General features: G+C 45.0%; 1 protein-coding gene across 1 annotated transcript in view; it reads left to right on the top strand.

Annotated features, from left to right (window-relative positions):
* DUSP10 (dual specificity phosphatase 10) overlaps nt 1-17,262 on the top strand; it is a 43,517-nt gene that overhangs the window by 21,587 nt on the left and 4,668 nt on the right. The window contains exon 3 of the mRNA XM_075530474.1: nt 16,155-16,526. Coding sequence (XP_075386589.1) covers nt 16,155-16,526 — 372 coding nt within the window. The remainder of the gene's footprint in view (nt 1-16,154; nt 16,527-17,262) is intronic.

Here is a 17,262-nt window from a genome sequence, read left to right as displayed (position 1 = left end):
ATGACATGCTTCTGGGTTCCTGATGCAGAACTTTCTCATAGGTCCAGTTGGCGGTGTCTGGGCTATGACTCAGAGATGTGGCCCAAGAGGAGGAGGAAGGGCTGCTCAGGGACTTAATGAGCTAAAACTTTCCCCTGCAGTTTTGCTTCCTCCAGAATCCTCGGCCCTTTGGGGCTTTCAGAAACTACTCTTATCTGGCTGCTTCTCAAGGCTTCTCCCGTTGAAAGCTATAGTTCCCGATCATTTGATTTTGCTGCTAGTCAAACCTGTACTGAGGGCATCTAGGAGCATGGGAGGAGAAGAGCATGCGGTGGTTGATCTATTCTCACTAATTCTCACCCTGTTCACTGGGACTCATGACCATGATTGTGGAGTCCAACTGTATTCGATAAGGTTCTCCACAGCTCACTTTTGAGATCACCAGGCCTTTCTTCCCAAGTACCTCTGCATGAACTCTAATTTTCAACCTTTTGATGAGTAGCCAAGACCTTTAACATTTGGCACCACCCAGGGAATGCCCATCGATACCAGATATTCTTAATTTTTCAGACTGGGAATGAGTTCCTTCCAGGAAGCTCAGGTAGGCTGATGATTTGGGGAGTGGGTGTTTTTCAGGGGTTTGTTCTAATCGATTGCATGGGGGTTGTTTGCACAAGAGGACGATGGGCAGCTCTCACTGTCACTCCTGGTAACTCTGAATGGATCAGTCCCAGTTGTTGAGAGGGGGACGCAGGTTCATCTGAACTCACAAAAAGAAGACAAAAAACCCAAACCCATGACTGTCAAATTGAGTCAGATTCATGACACCACTGTTACAGGGTAGAAGTGCTCTAATCTCTATAGAAGCAGATCTCCTCTTTCTGTCCCAGTGTCATGGGGTAAGTTTGAATCACTGGCCTTCAGGTCCGGGGTGGAGAACCATTTTTCTGCCAAAGGTTATTTGGATGTTTAGAACATTGTTTGCAGGCCATACAAAATTATCGACTTAAAAAACTATCCTGTTATATTTAATTAGCTCACCCTTACTTAATGTGCTGGCTGGAACTGTGTTTCTTTGGTGAAGGGCATGATGTTAGCTGGCCTGGATAATTTCAAATCATCAGAGCAGATGTTCTCCACTCATGCTTTAGCTTATCATCCAAAGCAAATCCACAGGTGTGAGTCTGCCTTGCAATGACTGTGCCCAAACAGCTGTGCCACCCAAAGACCTTGAACCCACTAACGAGGTGTGGAAAGCTAGGCCTTTTCTTCACTCCCATTGTCCCGAACATCTCCTCCCCTAGAAGACCAGAAGCTCTACAGCTCATTGTCTACCTCCCAAGAGCACCTGTAATTGACAGCACCTCTAGAAGAGAGCCTGGAGTGGTCATAGCCCTTTTTTAGCAAAGACAAAACTCCTGTGCTTGAATGGGAAGTTCTTAAGATATGATTATATGTTTTATTTTATTATTACTTTTGAACTACAATACATGAGTTATTGATTTGTATGGATGAAACTCTCAAGTATCTGGACACTATTTACACAAACAGTGGGAGTAGGTTATAGGGCAAAACTTTCAATAATATTTATTTGGAAAGGCAGAGCCACAACAGATTAATACATATCATCATAAAGCAAGAAGGGCATTAAAGTAGTAAGTATGTGGCAGTCCCAGGCTATGCCTCACTGGGCACCCTCAAGGCCAGTGATCTGAATCAAAGCCCAACAATTGCCAGTTCTGTACCTTTGGGATAGGAGTGAGCTTTGAAACGGTCTTGAGGGTGAGTGACTTACCCAATTGGGGGCGGGAGGTGATTAATAGAAGGAATTAAGAGGAGCCCAGAATTCCTGATTTGAGATCAGTGTTCAATCACTCTAGCAGCAAGCAGGACAAAGAAATTGAATTTCTGAGGGGTGGGAATGATACTCCCTCCTAGTCATCTTTCTGCCACTGCTCCCCCATGTCTAGTGGGAGGGCCAGCCAAGCCTGAAAGATGGCAGGAAATCCTGTGCTGTTTTCTACACCCAGTACTTAGCACCCTGCCCTCAGACTTATTTGTAGTTCTAAGTTGCTACTGAGTTGGCTCCGACTCATGGTGAGCCCGTGGCCAACAGAACAAAACGAGTGCCTCCCAACCTGGAGAGCTCATCTTCCAGCACCATGTTGTGATCTGTATGGTTTCCACTGACTACATTTCAGAAGCACATCACCAAGGTTCCACACATCCCCACCCCACACCACCCCAGTAGCTTAAGCTGGAATGAGACACAATCTGTCCACTATGAATGATCCTGCTGATATTTTAAACACTGATGACATAGATTCCAGCATCGTAGCAACACACACTCCACCCCAGTCTGACAAACTGCCAGATGAGTGGTGGAGCCCATGTTTAGTTCTTAATAATCATGTGTTGAACTGAGAAGGAAGGGCCCCTCCCATTGTTTGCCCACTGCCTGTGTTCTCCTGTAAGTCTTCTTTCCTTTGTTACGGATGCTTTCCCTCCACCTTCTCCAGGCACCACTCCTATAGAAAGTCCAAGAGGGAGAAAGGGTTAAAGGACATCAACTGTGTGGAATCTCATCCCTTCAAATTCTCTTGCTGATCACCTGGCTGATCCTGTACCTACCTTGCATGTGTCACAGGTGATAGACTCATTACTTCCTTTCAGTGGATCATGTCACTCCCCATTGTGCTCTGAAAACATTTCTGCTGCAAGCCTTTTAACTGAGTTTCCATTTATAGTCCTTTATACCCTTCCCCTAATTTTTAATTCCTTGAATCCTTAACATAATGCTAAACACTTAAGACTCGGTTCTTACCCTTGGGTCTTTGAACACACAAGACCTCTGCATAATGATCCATCCAATAAGAGGTGCTTTACAATGATCTGACTCATTGTCATCTCATTCCAATGTTCATTTAATGTAGAAATATTTAAATGAGTACCTACTCTTCAAACCAGATTTGCTCTAGGCATTAAAAGGGTGAATAATTAAAATCACAATCAATAACTATTGTTATTAGGTGCCATCAAGTCTGTTCTGATCCATCGCAACCCTCTGCACAACAAAATGAAACATCGCCTGGTCCTTGCCATCCTCACCATCATTCCTACGCTTGAGCCGAGGGTTGCAGCACCATGTCACCGCGCATGATGGCCTTCTCCAAGGACTTGTGTCTTCTAATAACATGTCCAAGCTGCATGAGACAAAGTCTCACTGCCCTTGCCTCTAAGGAGCACTCTGGATATCCTTCTTTCCAGATAGATGTGTTTGTCCTTTTAGTAGTCCATGGTAGTTTCAATATTCTTCTCTAGCACCACAATTCCAATGAATCGATTCATCTTCTGTTTTCCTTATTCAATGTCCAACTTTCAAATGCATATGAGGTGGTTAAAAATACAACAATTAATAACAATTCAATGAGTAATGGGTAGCAGGTATTATTTCATTTCCTCCGATAATTCTATTGTTAAATGGTAGGACTGCTGTTAACTTTATTTTACAATTGAGGAAGCCAAAGTACAAAGAGGTAAGCAACTATGCCAAAGCCACGGTGCTGTAAAGGTAGAACATTTGCTCATTTTCTTTGGAGACAAGCTCTGAGAGAGAGAGGGGTCCAAATTTTAATAATAATAGCAATCAAGTAAGAAAATAGGTAAAGGAGTAATTTTAGATAGTCTAAATGATGCAAAGGCAATGAAACTGTGATAGGATGAATGAGATCTGAATTGAATGTCCAGGAAAGACATATTTGATCTGAATCAACTATTTGAGGACCTGGGGAAAGAGAGTCGGTGAAGATGGAACGGTACCTGCCAATGCCCCTAAGTGGGAACCAGAGATCATGCAGGGCTGTAAAGCCTCAGGCAGCTGCTCACTTTTTGGCCATTGCTCTCCATATCCAATTCATCAAAGCTGGGTTGAAGTTCTAAAAGGCTAGAAATGTGAAGGTTATTCCAAACTTCTCATTTTAGGGAGGATGGCAAAACAGACATCAAGCTAGAGCCCAGCCTCACGTTCTTGTAAAGAAGTGCTGTGTTCTGGGGCTTTGCTTTCAAGGCTTCAGTCCTCTGGGGCAGCATGGGGCATGGATCCAAGATGACGTGACTGTGTTGATGCTGCCAGAGAGGTGGTGCATCCCAGGCCAGCTTTCTATGCCACGTGTTCCAGGTGGCAGTGGCTGTTACTTGGCTGCTCCTCCACTTAGCCTCAAGTTCTTGCTGAGAGCCGGCTCATGTAGTCCTAGTCCGCCTCCTCAGAGGTGGACTGACCTTTTGGTTGATTTTCCCCACTTAATCCCAGAAGGGGGTTCAGATGGAAACGTACCGCCTTTTGATCTGCTGGAACCTCAGGTACAGTTCAATGCCCAGCGACCTCCTGGTTTCCAATTGGCAGCCCTCTGAAGCTGCTGTGACTGCTGGGCATGGCCAATGAGACGAATCCACGTGAAGGGAGATCTCAGATCTGTTCCTGGCAGTTGGTCACGAATGCTCATCTTTGCTTGGTAGTCTTGCCAAATGCAGAATTCACTTTAACCTCTAAAGTGGTTGCTGTGCCTTCTGTGAAGAATGAGCAGTGGTCCAGCAACACAACTCAAATTAGATGTTGACCCTGGACCCTTCCCACATCCACCTCCTGAAATCCCTAAGGTGAAGCCCTTTGACCTACAGATTATTTTAAGCACAGTGTCCTAAAAGCAGTTTGTTTGAACATGGCAGTTTCGTGGGGGCCCACACATAGGATCTCAGCAAAGGAACCCAACCGACTCCGCGGCGCCAACCTCGCATGGCTTCATGTTCTCCCTCCCTTCCTCTTGTCATGAGCACTTCGAGATGACCTTTGGTGCGAGCAATTTCCAAAGGGAGTGCTTCACAGTGGAAGTATGCTCTCCCTTGAGGCTTACTCTTGACATTTCTAGAGATTTATTTCATTGGACTTCACTTACATCCCATTGGGAAACATAGTTTTGCTGTGAAGTTGCAATGCGTTTAATTTGGGGTCTAAGTTAAATGTTGGTCCTCAGGGGGGTTGGATTGTTAAGCAACAGTTTTCCTCAGTGGGCTTGTTTAATGAATAGCTTTACTGGGCTTTCCTCTGTTTGTTTGTTTGTTTGTTTGTTTGTTTAGCAATGCTTCATTATTCAAACTTCTGCACTGAAGAGCAAAGCATGTTTCCCCTCTTTTCAGAGAATTAAACAATAATGCAGAGTATCTGGTTGAGCTCTTGGGGAAAATATGGCTTTGTGTTCCTAGCACTCTCCTCCTATTAACATGCTTCCCTTGCCAGCCCTCCAGGATGAGCCCATGATCATTTCCCCCCCTCTCCTTTACTCTGTCTTGATGGATTAACCAGTTTGGGGGTTTTTTAGCAAGCAGAGAAGGTGGAGCCATAACATGGTATAGAATAGCTTCCCACAGATGTGGTGAGCCACCGCCTATGATGATATGAGGGATCTGGAAGAAGGGCATCAGGCAACACCATCCCACAGGAGGGTAGGTGAGCAGACAGGTGTCGTCTGAAAAGGACTGGGCCCCTGTGCTATAGGCTGGCCATAGGAACTGAGGTTCTGTGAGCTTGCTTCTGGATAAACTCATTCATTAGATAGTACCTCCATCTTGGCCCCAGTTGTTTCTGGTATAATATCCATCAAACTACTGCATTTAGAAATGGATAGCATGGAAAACTTTAGCATGGGCATTTTAATTTTCTTGTGATGAAGACGTACATAATAAACCACGTACCTTATAGACATTGATTGCACTCATGCTTCTCTCATTATCTCTCACTATTCTTTGCTAAAACACTCAACCATTTTTGGTTTAACTTTTATGTGTGTGTAGTTATGGTCCCCTCCAGAGCTGGATTTATATTTACATATTAAACATGGGGCTAAAATTGGCATTCTGGGAAACAGAAGGCTTAAATTTTGCCCAAGTTTTGTAGTAAAGATTGATTGTGTGCTATGGTGAATTCATACCTTTTCTGTCGTGTGTGTGTGTGTGTGTGTGTGTGTGTGTGTGTGTGTATTTGGTTCAGGACTGATGGCCAGCGTTTCCTTCTGTTGTTGAGTTGAAGCTGATTCAGTGGCACCCAACACTGCCAGCCCCTTCCTTTTCCTTCTCAAACTCTTCTTGATGACCCATTACAGACTTTTGACCATTCAGGAACTTCCCACTAAAAAGAAAAAGCTTCAAGTACCCTGAGAAGCGCTGAAGGAGCCATGGTAGTGGCATAGTGGTTTATGGATTGGGCTTCTAACAGCAAGATCCATAGTTAGGCCCCACCAGCCACTTCAAGTAAGAAAGATAAGCTTTCTGACCTTATAAAGGCTTAAAATCTTGGAAACCCACAGGGGCAGTTCTGTATCCTACTAAGTCACTGAATCCTTTGTGAGGAAGCCCTGGTCTCTTTCTACTGCTTTCTCCCTCTTGCCCATTCATTGTTCTCTGCAAACATTAGGCCCCTTTGACTTCCCCATGTGCCCCCTGGTGCTCTGGACTTTGCCCTTGTGATATATGGTGGCCCTTGCATAGCTCTTTCTGTTCCTTCCTCCCCCTCCCCCCCAATCAATCATTTTTGAGTCCTCAGAGAAACCTCTTCCGAACTGCCATTTAATCAGCCCCTTGGGGTTTGGTCTCTCGTTGCACCTAGGAACTGGAGGGCAGCTTTATGTCCCTTACTATAATCGGTAATTATCTTATTTTTAAGTTTATTATCTTATCAGTCTCTTCCCATCATACCCTGATTCCTGCATCAGGAGTGGAGGTGAGAGGTGGGAGAGTGGGGGAGTTGAGAAGGGACATCATTAGCATGTCACTTCACTTCCTCAGGTCCCAAAATGTTGAGAGTGCTTGCTCTAGATAAAAAAGATTAAAGCAGTGATAAGTAGTGTAAATAGAAACAACACAAAACAGAAATTTGAGATGGGTGTTGGTGTGTTTTTCTCTTGGGAATTGGCTTGTGCTAACAAGGCTAGTTAGCTAAAGTGTAGGCCCAGAAAGTTAGAGGAAACTGAACTTGCCAGTGTCCTGGATCATGCATGGGACCTTGATGTTGGCCATCCTAATACTTACTCCAAGCCCCTGTCCCCCACCAGCCTGTATCTCGATGGGGGCACTCATTTGATTGTGTCCCAAACCTGCCCTGAAAGGGAAAACGTGTGTTTCTTTAATTGGCATTTCTTTTAACGGGAGTGAAGTTCAGTCTCCAGGCAGATGACCTTCCATTGAAAGTGAGACTGATTGGGCCTTGAGTGGAGAGGAGGATGGGTGGCAGATGGATGGTAGGGAGAGCGGATTTAAAGGGATGCTAACAAACACCAAGCCAGCCCTTCAGGCCTTCCCAGATAGAGCTCATGGAGTAGATGCGTGCTCTCTCTGCCCTGACCAAGAGTGAATTGGAGACTTTTGCCTTGGGCTGACTCTGGCCTCCCAGGCAGTTGTTCATAGTGAAGTCATTTGGAGACAGAATGGGGAGCGGAGGGTGGAAATGTTGGGTTGCTTGATAGGACCTGGCGTGTCTGCAATTTTTCTTGAAGCTGGATGAGCCAGCCGGACTTCCCTTAAATATAGGGAGGTAGGGGTGAGAACCATTCCCGCCTGCCCCCCGCCTCCCTCCAGCGCATGGAAACTCATTTCTATCATATTTTGTGGAGGCCTTGGAAATGTAATCTTGGATATATAGTCCCAGTACAATCTTTCCACCTCTGCTTTTCTCCTCTTCTCCATACTCCTGAAGGGGTTTTCCAGGAAAGAAATGAGACGGCAAAGGGGACTATTTGTGAGGAAGAAAGGGTCTTCCATTGGCTTTGGTGAAACCTGAGGAGGTGGGTCCCTGGTTGTGGGAAATCTGAGCTCTTGCGGTTTGAATCCTGCTCACATACAAGTCATCTGCTCATTAAAACAACACAAAGCTGTTTAATTGTTGGCTTTGTGGAAAACTACTTGACTGTCATCAGCTGTTGCTTCTGGCAGTGCTTTCTGTTCTAATGTAAATAAATGAGGTAACAGATTTAAAGGAACAGCCTGTGTTTACATACTTGTGAAGGATCCTCTCAAACAATCTGCCTGTGCTATTCAAATACACACAAATTAAACTGGTACAATCCCAAACACCAGTTGCGTGTTAAAAGCTTAAAGGGGGCATGGCAGAAACGGAGTATTAGAATAAGGCCTTAGCACTTTCTCACTCTGCTCCATGGGCTATTGCTAACAGGCAGCTAGCTAGCTGTCTTTTCCCCCCTGTGGACTGAGCCACTTCAGCAGGCTTCCGATGGAATCCCCAGCCTTTTGGGGCACCAACCAACTCCTTAGTGAAGGGGCTTGTGTGAGGCAGAGTTAACGTCTGAGCTGGGTGGATGAGGTGGTGCCCAGAGAGGAACAATCTTTAGACTGTCACAAAGACATTCCAGGCTCAAGGTTTCTTGGAGGTTTACAATTGAAGCTTCACTTTTCATATTTCAGAGTCGCATTGCCTGATGCTGGATCTTTCTGACTCCATTTGCAGTAAATACTTAGGTTAAAAAATGTTTTTGTAACATTTCAGTTATCATTACAAAGATGTTGTTAGTCAAGAAAGAAGTGATATATTTCAAAGCATAGGTACAAGTTAAAAATAGTTGTAGAAGCATATAGCATGAAAAGATTAGGAAAAGCACTTTCTAAATTCTGCAAAGATTAGGCATTAATTAGCAAGAGGCACACTCTTTAGTCCTTGGTAAGTGTTTGAGCCGAGCGTTAGTGTATCCCCAGCAGGCTAGGTTTGGTACTATGCCACCTTGCTGGGACGGGGAGACCGCACATGGTTAGAGGAAACAGGATGCTAGCAGAGCTCTGTTGCACCTCAGCATCATTCGTCGAAATTCGGTCTTTGGTTTGGCTTTCTCGAGCAGCAATTCTGGTAAAACTTTTCTGGAATTTTCTATTTTGTTTTCTCAAAGCATCACTAACTATACTAAGGTTAGATTAAATACTGTTAAGTATGAACAGGGGTAATAATCTTTAGTTTACTACAGGAAGAGGATTTGGTGAGAGGCATTTCTGAGGTAATGTGAACGTATCACTTGCCACTCAGTAGACATCACCGGGTCCTTTTATTTTGTATTTTGTAAGTTATTTCTGAAAAGAGATAGCTCCTCAACCTCAATTATTCTCCCTACTGTTGTTGCTGGTGTCTAACACATTAATAAATTATGTGTTTTTATTGCAATACCACATTTGTCTCCTGCTCACATAAAAATCATCTACTCATAAAAATAATACCAAGCTGTTTAATTGTTGTCTCGGTGGAAAATGACATGACTGTCATCAACTGTGGCTTCCAACAACAAAGGGATTTAACTAAAATTATTTACAAAGGGATTTAAATAAGACCATTTCTGCCCTCTGAAAACTTAAACTCTACTAAAGCTAACACAACTGTGGATGGATCTTTATGAAACACTAACAGTGCACCTTGCCCTGGAGATCTATAGCCACTCAATTAGATCCAAGTTCCTGGGTTTTTGTTTTGTGTTTGTGAGGTCCTTTTGTCCTTGGGCATTTCCCATGTAAGGCCTCACCCAGCTGAGTGAAGCCATCAAAGTAATGCCGCCATGGCAGGTGGAGTCAGGTTACAGGTTACCTTACCATTGGCTCTCTCCTTTGACCCATTTTAAAGTTGCTTCTGTGTTTTATTTCTTGCTTCCTTTTCAATTTAGGTGGTTTGTTTTGTCTAGTTATTGTTGCCAGGTGTGTGTTTGCTTCCTGTTTGTGTTTTGTACGGTTTTCTTTCTATGAAATCCGACATAGGGCAATCTGTAGAGACAGTAACTGGATTAATAATGACCTAGGGGCATGGCAGGGGATGGTGGGGGTAAATGGGAAGCTAACAACACCCAGTAAAAGATGAAATGTTTCCAAATGGACTACGGTGATGATTGCACAACGTTTTTGAATAGGATTGAGCAATTAAATTGTAGGATATGTGAAGCATATGCCAACGAAACTTTTTTATTTTTTTAAGAAGGCATGATCTTAGAGTTGTTCCTCTGTGACTCATTCCTCCCATCAGCAGCACTGCTGCACTTAACACCAAGATCTCGTTCCCCTGTGGAAACAGACATAGTTTTTGTTTTTGTTTTGTTTCTCCTTTGTTTCTTACCATGCTCCTGGTGAAAAAGCTCTCTCTCATTTGCCGCCTCCTTTCCCTGTCCACTAGCCTCGCTTCACTTGCCGTAGAAAGGAAATGCAAGTTCTCGGAGGGCAGGATCACAGACCATTTCAGTGAAACGACTGGGAATGGAAGTGGAACTCATTCCTACTGTCCAATACCCAGTCGGGTGCGTGGACTGTAAGGATAACCTCGTGGAAAACTAGACATACTTTGAGCTTATAGCTGGACCTCAGGACTCTGGGTGGAGCAAATCAGTAAATGCTTGGCCACTAGCAGGGCGCTTGGTGGTCCAAATCCATCCGCTGGCATTCCGCGAGAGCAGCTTCTGAAAGGTCAGAACCTTCTGAACCCCATGGACCAGTTCTACTCTGACACATGGGAGCACCCTGAGTTGGAATTGACTTGGCAACAAATACCACCACCGTGTTGGTACCACAAATATTTGATTGTCCAGGTGGGTGGTATTCTGCCCTAAAAATTATGGAGTCACCCTGATCCATTCTTCCAGAGTTCCGGGCCTGAAGCCAGCTCCAAATTTTCCAGGTTTCGTTTCCTCCCCAAGGGTCTTAGGGACCTTGCACCAATAGAGACATCATTTTATTTCTTTTTTGTACAAATAGAATCTTGACAGTCTGCCCCCATTGTACCCCAGTTTCCAAGGAGGACCTACAAAATAGGGACACATCTTGGATTCACTTTATACCGGTACGCTAATACCTCCCAGTGATCATGACAATATCTGACTCTTTTATCACATTTTATTCATAGTAAGATCTCTATGAGGTAAATACTGATGTCATCTCCATAGCACTTCATATGGACATGAAGTACAGAGATGTGACAGGACTTTTCCAGGAAAACACAGCTAAGAAGCAAGAGGAGGCTGCAAAAAGAAATTCAAAAAGCCTCACTCCAGCATCTGTGTTGTTACCTATTATCTTCAAAGTCTTACCCTCCTTTCAAGCTCCAGCCACCCAGCAAGAACGACCAGGAGCAATGAACAGTGGTCAATATAGCAAGAATGACCAGGAACAATGAACAGTGGTCAATATGCTTGCAGAGATTTTCTAGAAGTGTCCACTTTCAGTGTGCCCCACCCCCGCCTCCCCACCCCACCCAGACACTTTTGTTTTAGTTCTATTTGCTGACCTTCAGTGAAGACGTTTCCTTTCATCTCTGCAAAGTGCTTACTTTACAGCTTAGCATAAAACCAAATGAACTGGTGTGTGAAGTAAGGGCCGTCTTCAAATTCTGGCCGTCTCTTGCTAACAGACGATGGATTTGGATGTGGTTTCTTTAACTGGAGACACACAAGCACATCTTCTGAGTCACAACCCAGAGAGCTCCTGTTTCTAGGGCTGTCATGGGGGAAACAGCCATAGAAGCTGCAGCGCATCAGCAACGAGCTGCTCCCACTTAAACTAGAATCTAGTACTTCAGTGGGATGGCCACTTACCTAGCCTCCTATTGGAGGAGTAGGTGGCCAGCATTGCTGACATTGTTTTTCGGGGCTGGCCTTCTCTGTTGGTGCCGAATCAGGGTCAGCATGCTCACCCCACTCACTTTGGCACAACCCATCCTGGTTGGAGATAAGGTTTGAAGATGTTTGCCCCCAGCATGGCTGTTCCTGCCCAGAAAATATTTGCACTGATAACTGCAAGTCCTTGTGTACAGAAGGAGGTCACCTCACTGGGTGGGCCCTGGGGTGGTAGAAGTGGAAGGGGGGAAGAGCTGTTTTATTTGAAAACTTCAACCCTCCTCTGGAGAAAAGCAGGAATCCAGAGACAGGCAGGCTTCCCTGGAAAAGCGAGGCCAAGCAAAATGAAAGCAGATCATTTGTCTAGGGAGGCGACAGAGCTTTTGAAAACTGGCAGGCCTCTTGGCTCTTAGCTGTTTCTTTTCTTTCTTTTTGCTTTCTTCCTTCTCTTTCCTTTCTGTCTTCTCTCCCTATTTCTCAATAACAATTTGAAAGTAAAAATTCTAGAACATTAGCTTATTATCACTTAGAGTCACTTGTGTTAATATTAGGGCAGGGTGGTTAAAACAGTAATCTCTCAAAATAACAGTACTAGCGGCGCTTACTGTGTGTCAAGCTTTACTTCCAAGTACTTTGTTCATTATAAAATACATATAAGAAATTTACTAGCACCACTCAATAAGCAATTTTGAGGTAGGTGGTACCATCATCTCCGTTTCTTACATGGGGAGACTGAGAAATAGAGAGGGTAAGGCAGTTTCACAAGGCGTCTTCGCTATTACTTGGCCATGCTGGTATTTGAACCCACCCCGCCTGGCCTCTAAGCCTCTGTTCTCAGTCCCTGCACTGTGCTTGGACTTTCAGGGGCTGAATATTGGCCAACTGCAGGTGAGAAGGATGGTGACGGTTTGGGAATAAAAGTCATTTATTCATGAACACCTGGTTATATAAAAAAGATATTTGTATAAACTTTCTTTTTATCTGCATCACAACCCTATGCAGAGGTGATAGATCTTGTGTTCACTTTGCAGGTAGATAAGCTAAAGCTTAAGAAGGCAAAGTGGCCATCAGTTTTCAGAGTGAGGAGGAGGCAGACTCACAGTTGCAGCGTAGGTCTGTCTGCACCTACCCCCCAGCTTTTCCCTATGTGAAACCTGCCCTCAACTCTGTTAGGTATTATGTGCCTATACTCTCACATAATAAAAAAACACATATAAAACAAGCAAAGATGCCCCGCAGTAAGCCATTGCTCTGGTCGGCCTCTCCCGTGGCACTTGATGCAGGTGGACTCCCGACGGGTGGGGTAGGAGTGCGTTAGGTGAGAACACTGCTTAGCCCTGCTCTCCTCCAGCCCAGCTTCCAATACCATTTCCAACTCCCGGTGAGAAGAAACCAATGCTCCCTCCACACCGCTGCTAACAAGGAAAACAAGAAAGGAAAAGAAAAAACGCGCCTGTAAGCTTCTGTGGTTCACTTTGGTTGAAACACCACCCCCACTTTTGTTTCATCTTTTGTTTCTTTCACCCAAACCTGTGGACATGCCCCACTCTTCTAAGGCTTGATGACTGAGCTGAACAGTAGACTGGTAATTGAACTGGAGACTTTGGATCCCTCTGAAGATCCCTCTGTCTCGCTAAGCATGCCGGAATGACAGTGTTTCCCTTCCTACCTCCTCTCTGCTGACATGCTGTGTGCGGAGTCCCCCATGACTTACACGGAAACTACATACAGAGTTTTGCACATCAGTACCCCCTGTAAGGCAGAGCACTCTGCATGTGTCTGTCTCAAATTCCCCCCTCCCTCCCCATGGGGTTTTATCCCCCCCGTTAGGCAAATGGCAGGCCCATGCCACCTGTTAGCATTACATCATTGGCTCCCCAGAACACAGTTGCACCAAAGGCCTTAAACAAAGTAGTTCTTCTTGTATTGTTTGTACTCAGAGAGCTGATATCATGCCAACTGATGTCATTGTATGTCTTTGTGTAACTGCTATGGCAACTGGGCAGGTGGGGAGCCTCCAGCTGATGTCATTGGGAAAGGAGGTGCAGAGACAGAATTTTAAAGAGCGGAATTCAGCAGCATTTTCTGTGTGTGTGTGTGTGTGTGTGTGTGTGTGTAGGGGGTGGGGGTTCTGTTTCTTGCCCTTTTACTAGCTGCATTTAAGAGAAAGTACAGCTTTAGTACCTCAAATCTGAACAGAGAAGCTACCCACCCCCCAACCAACCCCGCTAAGAGAATGTTTGTTTGTTTTGTTGTTTTTCTCTTTTATATGGAAAAGTATAGCAACTGTATTTTTCTTAAGGGGAAAAAATAAATAAATTTCCATTGTGGAATTTGTGTCTGTGTAGAATGGCTTGTGCGTATTTTGTGGAGACAGAGCTGGTGGAAGATTAAAGCAACAGCAAACTCCAGAGTCCCAAAGTGCCTTTAATGGAACACATGGTAGTGACAGTGGGTACTTTTTGTTTTGTTTTGTTTTGTTTTGTTTTGAGGTTGTCTTGGCTAAAGTTTCTCTATTGGTTTTTCTTTAAAACAAAAACTTTAAAATTTATCTCTCTGAACCCAGACAAATTTTATTAGTGTGGCTTCATTGAGGAATAAACCAGTAATCTAAGGGAGTAGAATTTAATTTTGGAGATCAATTAAAATGAGGATATCGCGTTCTTGCCTTTCTTTTCAGGAGCGCAGGTAGGTTTTGCCTCTTACTGCTATGTACAATGAGTATACTGTGACACGTCTGAATTTACTTTAGATCCTCGTTGTGCCTAACGAAGATGCCCCTGTCTCCAGGGGCTGTGGACAGTCCAGAGGCTCAGCCTCGCTTACAGCCTGGGGTTTCCGGCTGTGGTTACTAAAGATGAGCCGTGAAATAGAGAAGGACATATGTTAGGTTCAGAAGCATGTGAGGAGATTGACTTCCTGTTCTTATTTCAACAGAACCATATCCTGTTCACGCTTTGTAGTGTGTGCCTTATCTTCTGTAGCCATCAAGGCAGACTTGACGCATCTGAATACCTTTGAGTGTAAATGTTTGTTCTGATGGCTTTTCGCTTGAGTTTGCCGATTTTGCCCTCTTTGCAGGGGGAAGACTCGGCTTTATGTGATTTTTGTAAGCTCAGAATTAGAACTCATGCAGTGGTAAAAATGCCGACTCGGATGCCTTCCTCCTTCGTCTATCGTGTATGACTTGAGCCTCCTGGTAGGCCCTTGGAGTCATCTCTGGAGTAGTATGGGGAACACATTTTAAAGGAGAAAGTTACACGAGAAATAAGGATTTCTGAGCTCATTGTTCTTTGCATTATCCACATAAACTTTAAGTATTTGGATACCTGGTGAAAGTTTCTGAACAACTTTTTTTCACCTCCATTTCAGATTAAGCAAATGTTTTCTTTATTTTCATATAGTTTAGCTATATAACAATAAAGGGCGTGATCACTTTCCCTTTGTGCTGCCCTTCTGTCATTATATCTGACCTTTTCTTGAAAACAGATAATGCTATATAATACATCTCAGGGCAGGCAATAGCAAATGAAAGACCATTCATTTTCTATATACACCAACCTGAATATCTTTGGCTAGATTATGTTTCCTTAAATATGGTCCCATAAGTGAGACTTCACTTGTGAGGGGACAGAAACTGGCTGGGTTTATGCTTTTACACTAGACCTTTGACTCTTGGGAGGCAGATATGAGACTTTAGCTCGAAGCTGTGTATTCATTGGCTGGATCAGAGATTTCCTAATGAATTTATGCATGCAAGATTCCCAGGCGCCTTATATCAGTGAGTGTTCTCCTATCAGACTTTGTTCTGCCAAGAATCCATGTTGACAAATGGCACCGGAGATGGGGTGTATCAGAAAAAGAAACCCTAAGGAAAGTTTCTACTTCATTTTTTCCCAAACATGTCTGCTGCCTCCACCTGTGGGTGATAATATAGATAATAGCTCACACTGTCTGAACATATCCTAAAGGCTAGGCAATTCCAGACTCAGTATCCATACTCAGTAGAGGATGCCATTAAGCTCATTGTGCAGATGGGAGAACTGAGGTACAGAGGAAAAATTAACTTGCCTAGTCACAGGGCTAAGAAGTGGAGAAGCTTGGGTCACAGGGATGGGGTCTGGCTCCTTCAGGGTCTCTGCACTGAACCCCTCCACTGTACTGGGAGCACAGATTGCTTTCTGAGTGGGGCGAGTTTATGGAGAGATACTGCATGGGTGATCCCCAAGTGCAGTGACACTCCATAGGCCACTGAGCATATGGATTTTTGAGGCGGATCCCATTGGCTGCTCCTGAAATCACCTCATGCCCATGAAATTCTTTCCAGAGGAACATACGCCCATTTATATAAATGTGGTGAGATCCTCCTAAGCTTGTCCTAGGTCCCTAAATGGACTCTCATATTTGTTTCGAGTATGCAAAAAACACTAGCAATAATAATACAGAGAAGCAACCCCACATCCTCCTCCTGGCCTTCTCTTCCGGCGTGGCATCTGGTCTCTGGGTCATCATTTCTCCTTCTCGGTTTTTCGTTCCCAGGTGGACTTAGCAGTTTTAAGCAGAACCATGAAAATCTCTGTGACAACTCCCTCCAGCTCCAAGAGTGCCCGGAGGTTGGGGGTGGCGCCTCTGCAGCCTTGGGCTCACTACCTCAGTCCATCCCCACCACGCCCGACATCGAGAACGCAGAGCTCACCCCCATCCTGCCCTTCCTGTTTCTTGGCAACGAGCAGAACGCTCAGGACCTGGACACGATGCAGCGGCTGGACATCGGCTACGTCATCAATGTCACCACTCACCTTCCCCTCTACCACTACGAGAAAGGCCTGTTCAGCTACAAGCGGCTGCCCGCCACGGACAGCAACAAGCAGAACCTGCGGCAGTACTTTGAAGAGGCTTTTGAGTTCATTGGTAACTATCTCCTGCCGGGTGCTCTCCTCCTCCACCTGCTTTTCCCTCAGGCTCGGGCTCTGATAGCCAGCCCAAGGTTGCTGCTCTGAGGGGTGTGGGGGCCCTGCCACCTGATACAGTCAGTGTGTTCGCCTAAGTCACAGCCAGTCAAGGGTACCGAGTCATTTAAAGGAAAGGCAGTTGAACTAGACGTTTTCTTCCTTCAGTGAAAAATAATAAGGGTTAGCATTTCTCTGCTCTTATTTAAAGCAAATAACTGGATGTGGGAACAGATTCTCCTGCTACCCTGCCTGCTGTTGCCCCTGATCACGTTGCAGGCAGTGTAATGAAAGTCTCCCAGTATGACATTGGGGGCCCTGGTGGTGTCGTGGTTAAAGTGCTGGGCCGCTAGCAAAAGGGTTGGTGGTCCAAACCACTCCTCAGGGGGACGGCGTGGCATCTGGTTCTGGGGAGGCTACAGCCTTGGAGATCCTCTGGGGCAGTTCTCCTCTGTCTTGTAGGGGCACTGCACGTGGACTTGACTTGACTGCGGTGGGTCTGCCTTCTTCATGACGCTCCCTCCAAACACACGTGCACATGCCCAACTGTCACCTGACCGTACTCATTTTGCGTAGCAGATGTTTCCAGTCCCTTATCTGGCCTCAAAACGGATTTGCCATCAGCATCGTCTGTTTGCAGGAGGTTAAGGAAAGGTGGCAGCTGCTGAAGTGTTGGATCTGGGAACACCAGCTCTGAT

The sequence above is a fragment of the Tenrec ecaudatus genome, chromosome 1 (assembly GCF_050624435.1).
Source record: "Tenrec ecaudatus isolate mTenEca1 chromosome 1, mTenEca1.hap1, whole genome shotgun sequence".
In the NCBI taxonomy this organism is placed as follows: Eukaryota; Metazoa; Chordata; class Mammalia; order Afrosoricida; family Tenrecidae; genus Tenrec; species Tenrec ecaudatus.
The sequence above is the reverse complement of the archived record's forward strand: the minus strand, read 5'-3'. Positions and strand labels throughout refer to the sequence as shown.